Source organism: Miscanthus floridulus, chromosome 14 (genome assembly GCF_019320115.1).
Source record: "Miscanthus floridulus cultivar M001 chromosome 14, ASM1932011v1, whole genome shotgun sequence".
Lineage (NCBI taxonomy): Eukaryota > Viridiplantae > Streptophyta > Magnoliopsida > Poales > Poaceae > Miscanthus > Miscanthus floridulus.
In genome coordinates, this window is record NC_089593.1 from 43183184 (window position 1) to 43195241 (window position 12058).

Genomic DNA, 12058 nt, shown 5'->3' on the forward strand with positions numbered 1-12058 from the left:
AGACCTTTATTTGTGTTGTTATTCAATTTACCAAAATTCACTAAAGGGCTAGATGCACTTACAGAAAGAAATAAAGAGTCTTTTCTTTCTTATTTTTGTCTTCATATTGTGCTCTATGTGTGTTTGTGCATGTACTGATTGATAAAACGATTTCTCAACACGTGCATTCTTAAATTCACGGTTAATAGTTTCATATATATATTTTTTAAAATAAACTATAACCTTAGGCCAGTCTTTATGAAGAGTTTCGTGATGTTGTTTCCAAGTCATGTCATATAGAATAAAATAAAACATGGATAAAACAACCACTTCCAATAAAAAGTTTTGTTTTATGGTTTTATAGATATTTAATTTTATGACTAAAAAAAAGCTGATAATCGTGTCAAGAGATTTTTATTCTCATGAAAATCACCTTTTCTCATTCTTATTAAAAACATTGCCACATCGTTAAAAATACTTATGTGATAGCTTATTAAATATAAATAAATTCTGATAAAATTTCCACTGAGACTAAAAGCTACTAATAACCGTGTTTAGCTAATAAACAATAACTAGTTAAGATCTTTCCTAAAAATTAACCTAGTTATTAGCCCTCTTTTACTAAAGCTAGTTTAGTTTTCCTTGTTTGTTCGTGCGAAAGAGCGGGAAACTAATTCGGTGCGCGCGAAACAAAGCGAGGTTCGATCCCCATTTCTTCCTCCCCGCCACTTCGCGCATGTGGCACCCACACTACCGCTATACCTGTCAGTGACTAGACAGTCCTCGTCTCCTTCAACATCCCCCATTTCTTCCTCCCCGCCACTTCGCCGCTTCTCCCCAGTCCTTCGAAATCCCAATCCAATCCTTCCAGGAAGTCAGGAACCAATAGAAATCAGTTGGCTTGTGATTGTTTGCGCAAACTGATGGGGATCCCCAACCTTCTCCGCTTCCTGAAGCCGTTCATCGAGCCTGTGCACATCAAGAAGTACGCCGGCAAACGGGTAAATAGATCCCCATTTCGTCTTTCACCCTGCAGTTCCCCTTACCTTTTCATCTTTCTTGATTTCTTGGCACTTTGTGTTGTGTCGGCAGGTCGGCATCGATGCGTACTCCTGGCTTCACAAAGGAGGTTCGATTCCATTGTATTGCCGCAGTATATTGAGTATGATTGATAGGGATTCCTGGGCAGATTTCTTAACATTTTTTCTTCTTCTGTTCTGTTTATGGCATTGCAGCCTATTCTTGCAGTATGGAGTTATGTATGGACCCTAAAAGCGCCGCAGCCAGGCGATACATCAGCTACTTCATGCACCACATCAACCTCCTGCGGCATTACAAGGTTATTCCCGTCGTCGTCTTTGACGGGGGCAGCATGCCTTGCAAGGCGGCCACTGATAACGAGCGGCAGAGGTACGGTGATTCGAGTTGTGATGACATTTGTACTGAAATCACAGTTTAAAGCTTCGTTTGTGTTTGTAGATCTGTGATCTGAATCATTATTTATGTTCCATGACCATGATTGGTACTGATTTGTGATGATTTTGGGATTATTTAGTTTTTTTAGCATACATAAGGCATTTCTATTTGTCAGTATGTATGAGGTCTTGGATTTTCAGTCTTGTTTTATGGCCATACTGAAGCTAATATTTCTTCACTACCAATTATCGCTGTGCATATGGTCATAGTTCATCAGCAATTGGATAGTTGTTCAAGATTGCACTGCTGTTAGAATTTTTTGGCAGTTTCTTAAGATGCAACTATAACAAGGATAATATGCAATTCGTAATACTTAAGCTTTAAGCACTTACATTAAAGTCTTATGGTTATTTTCATTCAGGAAGAGGGAACTCAGTTTAAACATGGCGAAAGAAAAGCTTGAGCAAGGAAATACAGCTGCTGCCATTGACTTTTTCCGGGTATCCATCTACTTTTCTTTCTTGCAGTTTTTGCCACAGCAGAAAATCTCTGCAATCTTTTCACTTATTAAGATGTTTGCTGTCATTTTGATAAATACATACATTAGGTGCTAAAAAGTTGGTCCTACATTCACTTCTAATTTTCATTTGGGCATTGCCATGCACCATGCTTTCTAATAACACGCCTGGTTTTCTTGAATTCTCGATTCAGTTTGTTTGTTAATCAAATTCAGTGGTAAAATCTCAAATCCTCTTTAGTCTTTGCTTACCCAACTTTAAGATCCTGGGTTCGCCACTGCCTGTAACTGGGAACTGCATAAAAACCTTTAATACTGAAATACAGTACCAAAAACGGCATCTCCACACAATAAGAACTGTGTCCATGGTTGGCTGATATCATATTGTGTTACATCATTACCTGAGCAAGAACCTGCAGTAGTTTCAGATGTTGATTTCTGGATTGTACTGACAGAAGGGAACAACAGAACCTGCAAACTGGATCTTTTTTTTTTCTCGAAAACGCAGGAGAGCTGCGCTTCATTATATTAAGAAGAAAATACGGGACAAGAACCCAAACACCCACACACACTCTACACACACTAAACTAGAGTTTTAGATTACATTTTCGCCTGCTAAATATAAAAAGACGATCCACAAAACCAACAACTAGGCCACTCTAAGGCAAAACCGCAAAAGTGCCGGGGTAGTCAAGGAAGAGAGGCTTCGTGCGCCTGCTATCTCCCAAAGACGCCGTTCCTCGTTGCTAACATTAAGAGCCCTTGCAATGCTAGGATCAAGCTCCGTCAAAAACACACGAATTGCGTTGAGTCCAAAGAACCCAAGCACCTAGAACAACCAGAGAATTGAGACCTTCCTTTCGCTGTTCCGGAGCAGCATGCCACAATCTGTCCCACCAATCATCGAACACCATATCAGTCGCCTGAGGAGTGAATTGCTGCAGCCCAACCTGACATAGCAGGGAATACCAGTATTGCCTTGCAAAGGGACAGGATACTAGAAGATGGTTAATTGTCTCTTGCTCCTGATCGCATAAAAGACAACGTTCCGGACAGGGCAGACCTCGACGGGCAAGACGATCAGCCGTCCAACACCTGTCATAGTTTTTTTTCTTGAACATGCCATTGGCACGGTATTCATTAAGCAGAAGAAGAGTTTTACAAATTAAAGCTGGGACGGTAATTTGAGGTTATCGAACCAAACTACTGACGGAGCTCACATAGTTGTGATTACAAAAGAAAAGAAACTATGCAGCGTGAAGAGCATGAAGCATAGGGACAAACACAACAGGCCCTGAACTCAGCGGCTAAAAAGCGTCGTGCTCGAAGCTAGTGAGGTTCAGTTCCATGGCCACCGGATCGAAATCTGGAGCGAAGAGCGCCTGAAGGGCCTCCTGTTTGGAGGGCGACAACGGCACAGCGAAGAAAGCCTTGATACTGTCCAAAGCCGCAGGCTCCGGACTCTGCGCCATGCTTGCGATCCTTAGCTTTTGCTTCAGCACATTTTGTTTCTAGACAGTCGGGTTGGAGGCCTTGGTCTTAGCAGCAAGCCTCCCACTCCGACGCACCGACATCATCGTTGAAGGTGTCCTGGACCAACTTAGCCTCGGCTTGCGGATCAACGGGGTCTCGAGCAGGATGCATACCCGCGCCTCCAATTGTGTCAACAGGGATGCATACGCATCGGTCGATGGAGGTTGAGCGTTGTGGCCTTCGTCGTCAGTTGATGACCCGTGGTTGGGCCTCAACAGCTCAAGCTCCATAGCCTTCGAATCCGGCACAGGCATCCGCGGCCGCTTCCGACCATGGGGGGAGCGACGCGGGGCCAAGTCAGGCGATGATGGCGAGCGGCGAGGCTGAGGTGACGCCGGCGGTGAATCCACAGCCCACTGAGTGGGTTGCGGAGGCGCAAGCTGGGACAACATCTGCTGCCCACAGGTGCAGACGCAGGTGACCATCGCCTTGGCCGCAACCTCTAGCTTGGTGGCCACCGGAGTTGAAGCCAGGTACTCAAGTGGAGGACACGTGACGATCTGACTGGCGGCGAGAGAAGCAGCAAACTCCCACCATCGGGTCGTCCGTGAAGACACGAACAGGGAGTAAGTCGTAAGGCCACATGGCCAGCGTCAATGGGTTGACCCCAAGAAGGGGCGTCCTGTTGGCCTGCTCGCCACGGTTAGCTGTGGCATTGTTGGAGGAGTGGTCTGGCTCGGGGAAACAGGAAGCAGCGGCGGCTGAGGTTTCTCCTGGTGCCGACGGAGCAGCCCCTGCCAACCGCCTGAGACGCCTTCGTCGTCAGCGTTGCTGCTCGCTGTTGGCAGGAACGGCGCTGTCCAGCATGGTCCCACCAGCGCCACGCGAACCACCATCGTCCACAGGTCGAGCATCAACGGGGTTGCCGGCGTCACGAACCGGACGCGGCCGGCGACCCATAGCGCCGGCATGCCCGACCTCCCAAAGCCCGCGTGCCGTGGCTGCTTGCAGTGGCGCGCAATGTGCCGAAGATCCTTGCAGCGCAGACAACGTTGGGGCAGCTCACAGGTTGCCACTCGATGTGTAGAAGAGAGGCAATTGAAGCACTTGCCGTGTATATCTAGCGGAATGCGCCTTGAAGGTCGCCGGCTCGTGGGCGTGTTGGGTTCGGTCCCGCCACCGCCAACGTTTGCCGGCAGGACCTTGCGCTAGCCGTCCACGTCCGGTGTGGAGATGCGGCGGCGGTTGCCGGTCGGAACCCGTGGGCCCAGCCTCTGATGGACTGGCAAGCGAGTGCCACCAGTCACGACCCGGGCTTTGCCACCAGCATCCTTGAGCTGTGGCCGTGCTCGGCGACGCTTAGGTGGCCTGCGCCGCCTCTGCCCTAGGCACTGGAGCACCGGCACCCGCCCGCCGGCAACCTGCGACGTCTTGGCGCCTTGCTAGCGCCTGCGGCTTGCATCGTCTCGGCAGCCGCGTCTTGTGCCTGAGCTACGCCCGGAGGACACACCTCGACGGGGGAGGCCGAGGGGGCCCGCCGAGTAGCCGCCAGGTACATGTCGACGGAGGGGGAGCGCTCGACGTCGGAGCCATCAGAGAGGGAGAACGAACATCTTCCCAATGCATGCTCTTCAACCTGCCGGCGGAGCAGGGAAAAATGGAGCGGCGTCAGGGGAGAGTGAGGAGGAGGACAACTCAGCGCTGGTGGGGGAGGTGGCTGGTGGTGTAGGAGCGACATCCGGCAGGCATGTCATGAAGGAGCAGGCAGGTGGCGTCGAGGGAGGCGAGGAAGGCAGCGGCCGACTCGTCGCTGTGCCGTTGCCGGCGGACGCGGAACCACCCGCTCTAGATCCATCCGCGGGCGGTGAGGTCCTGCCTGAGCTTGCGCCCTGCACGGTGGAGGTGGGGGCGGCCTTCGGCAGGCTGGGGTCGGGTTTGGGGCGCCCCGGAGCCACGGGCACACGAGGGGATGGCAACACAGGGCCACGAACCCCATGGACAGGGCGCGGGGAGCTTGGACCTTCATCAACTTCGTCGTCCTCGTCGCCGTCGTCATCGTCTTCATCCTCATCCTCGCCATCCATGACGTCCTCGACGAGAACTGACGCCTCGTCCTCCTGCTGCACCGCCATCCCGGGCGCGGTCACCTCGCAGTTGTCCTTCAGGGTCGGAGCTGGCGGCGACTGGACGTTGGCTTTGGTTGCTTCAACGGCGCAGAGCCTAGGGTGCGTCGGGGGCTGTGACCCATGGATGGATAGATCAGGCGGTGGTGGATGCAGATATGGTGCCTGCTGGCCATGGGAGGTCGGGGGTGGAGCGGATCTGGGGGGCGGGGTGGGTTCCGTCGCTATGGAGACGAGGAAGGGGATGAGCGGGTCGGGGTCGGGGTCGTCCATCCTCCAACACCTGTCATGTTTGACTAACCATAAGAAGAGCTTGCATTTTCCGGGGGCCTAGGTCTTCCAAATCACGTGGATAGGCGCCATATATGAACGTCCTCTATTTCATGTTGCAAAGAGAAGTCCGTGAGAAGATCCCAAAGATCAAGATACTCTACTAGTTCTCCAATCGATGAAGCTCCTCTTACATCTGAAATCGAGAGGTGTTCAGTGAGAGCTTCTGCTACCGTACGTTTCTTGATAGTTTTCTTAGCCACCAAAGAATGCAAACGAGGGGCAACATGTATAATGCGCTGTCCATGCAGCCACCTATCTTCCCAAAGGAGTGCTGCAAACTGGATCTCATATACAGATTTTGCAGAGTATTCTCCACGTGTATTCTACTTCCAATTCAAGACTTTTTATCACCTTTATGTAATGCTCTTGAAAATTAATAAAATCTTCCTTTGTAAAAAATACTATTTTTTTGTACTATATGGATGTGGCGCCAAAAACTTGTCACTATTTTCTAGTATTCGAAATAATTATTGTTTGATATTTCCTAACTAAAGTGTAATTCTTGCGATGCTGCTAGAATCTCATGGCTTGACGGTTTTCTTTGGTCTCATGATATAGAGTTAGTAGGGCACTTGGCAACCAACATGCAAGTCGTAGTCCGAATAAAGAGGATTGCTGCAATCCTTGATTATGATGAGTAGGAGAAGGATGTGAATATGACTATCTGTGACACTGATCTATGTTCATTTGCAGAAAGCTGTGCACATTACTCCATTGATGGCTTATCATCTAGTTCAGGTACTTCATTGAAAGTAATTCCGTATAGTCATTTTTCTACCTTGTATAGCAAAATCTAATGTTTATTCTCCAGATTTTACGGTCAGAAAATGTAGAATTTGTGGTTGCTCCATATGAAGCTGATGCACAGTTGGCATATCTAACTACTATTGATGCTGATCAAGGGGGCATATCTGCCGTAGTTACAGAAGATAGCGACTTGATAGCCTATTGTTGCCCAGCTGTGAGAAATCACTTTCTCTTCCCATCCTCTTCATTTACTTTTTATTTTATATGTAACATATATCAAATTTTAGATTATATTTAAAATGGATCGGTTTGGGAATGGTGAAGAAGTCACAATGGAGAGAACTCTTAAGACAGAGAAAGACGGTCTTTCCTTCCAGGATTTTGATAAAAAACTTTTTACAGGTAAAGTCATGCTCATGGTTATATCTTGTAGACTTGAACTAAGCATGGACTTGAATGTTTTCAATGTTTTCTACTTCAGCATTTCTTCTCACAGTTTGGCATGTCATTATGTCAAAGGTGTCGGCATTCTTTCACCACAGGTTTATCGATGTGTTACACTATTGTTAGTTCTGTTACTCAGTGATATCAACTTGTTTTGCTAGATAAGTTGTTGCATCTTTTGTTGCATTGTTTTTTCTGTGCAGTTTGGCCAGCCATTTTCAATATCTTTTCAGTTTCCCCCCTACAGGATCTATGCTACCAAAGTACTAGTATTTGCTTTATCACAAAAATTCTATTGCTAGAAAAGAATTCTTAATCTATTATCATTACCCAAATTGCAATATAATTGAACGCAAATGGCAGGAGCTCTGCTTATCAATTAAGAGGGGTAGTTTTACATACAAGGAAAGAGAGCCGAACAAGCATGCCCAAACCAGCAAGGGTGCCCAAATTGCAATATAAACATGTTCAAAGATAGGGGAACTGCAGAGAATGCCATAAAAGGCTGTGTTAACTGTGTTGCACATATACTTTCTTAACACTGCTGACATTTTGTATTCCATTTGGACAGGCATGTGTGTTCTTGCTGGATGTGACTTTCTTCCCTCAATTTCGGGCATTGGTACGAAAAGAGCATATTCTCTCATCTCAAAATACAAAGACATAAATCGTGTAAGAATGATTACTCTCTTATTGTGCTATTCAGAAAGTGAAACCTGATTTTTATTCTGTTGATATTTTGGCATAAACTTCATTAGTAACTCAAATATTCCATTTTTATGAGTGTCTAAACACTTTGCAGAGTAAGATACCAACATTTTGAAGCAGACATCTAGTTTGCTAGAAATGACACAGTACACCATGAAAAAATATACATCTATTTCAATACAGAGTGTTTGTGGAACTATAGTGTAATTTTGTATTTCAATGCTTTGGATTGACACTAACATAACGTTACTGCATAAAATAACTATAACTCTTTTAACTGTGTTAGTCATATTTTCTGTAACTGTCGCAATATACTGCTTGACCTTCTGGAGCATCCGAGTCCAATTTTCAGTGGAAAAATGACAAATAATATGCAGCAGTTGCATTTCATAATATATATACTTATTTTAACATAGCTGTAAAGATTTTCAGTTTGGCACCAGTTACATATGTTACACAGGTTCACTCCATAATTAAACCGTCTCTTTTATGCTTAGTAATCTGCACTCTCCAGTGATGAATGTTGTTCTCTGGTACAATCTGCCTCACTGATCTAAGCATTGCCAGGTCATATCAAACTTAAAGCTTGACAAGCGGTACTCTGTTCCAGATGATTATGCTGATTCCTTGTGGAAAACTCTTGCGGTGTTTGATCATGCTAGAATGTAAGATTGAGTTTATGTTACTTTGTGCATTGTGAAAAGACACTGATAAGCCACTTTCTTTCAATGTCCCAGATATGATGTCAAAAGCAAGTCACTTAAACATTTGAAACCTCTGGATGATCAGTGTATTTCTTACTTGGATGGTGATTTGGATATTCTTGGACCGTATCCTAAAGTTTTCATTTAATTTGCATGAGCATGGGGCATCTGTATAAAATGTTTGTTGCTGACTGCACATCTGCATGTATTAGCATCAATACAGGGGCAAAGTTTCTGTGCTACCAGTTTTCATACATCCATTGATGGTTCCTTCAGTAAATGGCTCAACTATATAGAAAAACTAGGAGTAAATCATAACTTCTAATAAGATAGGACACAAGTTGCCACTTACTGAGTTCACACGTCTGCTGCTCTCTCTCTCTCTTTTGAACGTAACAGTAGGAGCTCTGCCCTTCAATTAAGATAGAGAAAAGAAAGTTTTATGTACAAGGGAAATAGCCCTCCAGGGCAAACAAAACACAGTTAAGACCCCATATTCAACAAATGGGCTTTAACCCCTCTCTAACCTTGCTCTCTTTCTTTGCACAATATCATCCCTAACTCTGGAGGCCACCTGCATTGGTGACTTTGAAGCGTTGTTGAATATTCGCCTATTCCTTTCCTTCCAACTGTTCCATATTCTCTCTCTCTCTCTCTAAATTGCACTTACCCTGTTCCTGATTATGCGTTATATTAAGCAGTGGTCAAATAGGCACCTTTGATAGTAGCGAATATATATAGTGACTTGATATTGCTTGCTGCCTACATAGCAATTATGTTAATCAGTCTTCCATATGTTTATTTATTTTCTGAAGTCACCAGCGCGAATTCCTTAATCATCTAAAGATCATTATCACCATCAATTGCAAGAGGGATTGCAGAGGGCCGTTTGAATCCTGTTACCATGGAAGCGTTTGATCAGTACTTCAGAACCATTAATCCTATTGAGTTTATTGATACCTCGGCATTTGACGATGCTAATCAGTGTGGTTCTCAGGAAGTTTTGACACAAAGTTGTATTACAATTGTTTCATCCCAGGAATGCAAAGAAAATATGATAGGTGAGTGCTCTTGGACCAGCTCAACATTATTTTACACGTTTAAACTATTGTAATGCTTTCTTTATTGCACAATAATGTAATCTGATTTCTTTGGAAGGTAAAAATGGATGATTATCCCTCTCTGTTCAACAAAACTCAGCAAATATCATACTATTTTTTATTTTACCATATAACTTTTGCAGTCAACGAGATTTCTAGTGGAAAGAAGTGCAAAAAAGGTGTTCTGGCCCTAGGCAAATTTCTTGTGCAAAAGCAGCCCCTTCGAGTGGAAGATAACGAAGTAGGGCCAGGAAACATCCCTGAAAACAACCCATTCAAAAAGAGGAAATTGCCCACCAATCAAGTTCAAGAAATGGATCCAACTGAGTTACTAATTGATCTGCAGAATGAAGAATCATACTTGCCTTGCTCATCATTGTCACAAGAGAGCAGCCACACAATCAATAGTACGAAATTATTGAGTATAGGCCAAGATTACAACAATGGACAAAATCTGTTGATGAATGAAGTACCGGTTGCAATTTGCTCATCATTGACATGGCATAGTGCGAAATCAATGCCAAAGAAGATAAATTCCACGAGGCAAAAAATTCTGAACAAGTCCAATGACAAGACAAACAAAAAGGTAAATGGAGGCAGTGGAATATTGAAATTTTTCATGTGGCTGTAATTCTGTTCATCCACCTTTTTATGTTTTCCATTTCAGTTGCTCAGGAATGAATGGATTGACAAAGCCTTTTCGTTTGTCTTGCCATAATAGGCAAAAGTTTTGGTTTAATTGAAATATCATTTTATTTACAATGATGGTTCCCACATTTCAATTGGAGATACACATCAGTGAATGATGTGTCTATAATTTTGTTCTAAAATGACATCCATTTACATGAATGCTAGTTCAGGACTCTTGGAAAAACTGGTGCTCATGGTACTACATCAATGCATATAATATGTAGGCTAATAAATAACAGTTGTCAAATAATTTTTAGTAGGCATTAACTGAATGTTGGCATAATGGGACAACCTGGGCCGGAAGTTTTGTAACTACAGGGGAACATGCGTGTGAACAAAATATTACTGAAACACCGCATTGAATAAAGGAACCCTGTTGTAATAGCTTTCCAACTTTTATTTACTAAACATTGTACGAAATTGTGGCCTTTTGCTGGTGGACTTTGAGAAGCACCCTCCTTTTAACAGCTAGATTGTTTTGGCATATAACCTCGATTTTGCAGAGTTCAACACTGATTTTATGTTTGCGTTTTGAAAGTGCCCAATCTGGTTTGTGTATCAATAATCCCATTTCGCACTTAAATGCACTGCTTCATTAGACATAGATACAGTTCAATTCATGTATCAGTGGGAGGACACACATTTATACTTAAGTTTCACCTCGCATCCAAGTTTCACAGCTTCCACAATGTTAACAAGTAAAATATATTGAAAATAATTTCTTAGTGCTAGAACCTTGGGTACTTTCTATCTTGTATTATTGATTGTCAATTTTAATATTGTCTTAGGCGCTGGTTAACTGGACACAGAGTCTAATCAAGTTGCTCGCATTGTGATAGCCTGCATAAAAGTCTAGGGTTGGATATCCAATTCTGCATAGCCTTATGCTTTTTGAGGAGTGTTTGGTTGTCCTGCATTTCGATTTTCATAGCTTAAAACTCAGTCTTCGGCGGTAGCCTTCCTTGGGCACTTGCGGCATCGGCACATGTTGCAGCTCCATGCCATCCTGGCGATGCACAAGAAGGTCCACTTCGTGTTGGGCATTGCTGGCGGAGGCAAGATGTTTTCGGTCATGGACGCGTCTAGCCGCATGACGGAGGACCTAGCGTGGTACTAGACTACTAGTTCTTGCACTTGTTCTCCACCGTGCGCTGAGTGCTCCTTGACAGCCCGTGCGGCGGTGGCATTCTCGGCAGCGTTGGCCTCTGGGTCGTGCTTCACAAGGGCAGTACAGAAGGCGAGAGGAGTGGTGATCCAAACGATAATCGTTCTGCACTGTGGGTGCAAGCTGCGGCATTGCGTATGCTGCATCCGTGGATACGGCCGCTTTGGTTGAATTGGTGGATGCAACTTTCTGGTGCTTTGAGTATAGTGCTAGCCTGTATAAAAAACATGTAGGGAGTCAAACACCTGTAACTTGAACTACAATACCGTTGTTGAATGTTAATGTAAATGAATAAAGATTTGGGAACAACTATTATGTTTCATTGATCTCGTAGAATATATATATGTGAAGGGGTATGTCCAAAGGACACAGCCGATGGGAGAAGTTACATATCGTCGTCAAGAGACATGCCCCTTCGGTAACATAGTTAATTACTAATCTAATCTCTAATCCTAACTGCTTGTACGGACGCCATACGGATTCGTACGAACAGATGAGATCATATGTAGAAGGACGCCTGTTGGTGTACTGGCGTTGTTTCACAACACTCCTTATTGAATCTTCCTTGAGATCAATGCTGCTGTAAACTGAGATTCCTCGAAAAACCCTGTGGAAAAAATCTGAGGAATATATATGTATATGTAAGGGACCGTGACGTC

The 12058-nt window shown here is 44.4% G+C and overlaps 1 protein-coding gene across 2 annotated transcripts; it reads left to right on the plus strand.

Annotated features, from left to right (window-relative positions):
* The first annotated feature begins 739 nt into the window (after nucleotides 1-739).
* On the plus strand, nucleotides 740-11691 carry LOC136505230 (exonuclease 1-like). Of its 2 annotated transcripts, none has more exons than XM_066500377.1 (13): nucleotides 740-980; nucleotides 1072-1108; nucleotides 1215-1389; nucleotides 1817-1895; nucleotides 6535-6579; nucleotides 6653-6802; nucleotides 6876-6990; nucleotides 7604-7704; nucleotides 8308-8405; nucleotides 8478-8570; nucleotides 9291-9505; nucleotides 9688-10130; nucleotides 11229-11691. In XM_066500377.1, the coding sequence occupies exons 1-13, from the start codon at nucleotides 903-905 to the stop codon at nucleotides 11349-11351; spliced, it is 1752 nt and encodes a 583-aa protein (XP_066356474.1). In that variant the 5' UTR covers nucleotides 740-902; the 3' UTR covers nucleotides 11352-11691. The 2 variants fall into 2 exon arrangements, with proteins under 2 accessions (XP_066356474.1, XP_066356475.1); XM_066500378.1 differs by lacking the exon at nucleotides 11229-11691 and adding an exon at nucleotides 10212-11206.
* The last annotated feature ends 367 nt before the right edge of the window (nucleotides 11692-12058 follow it).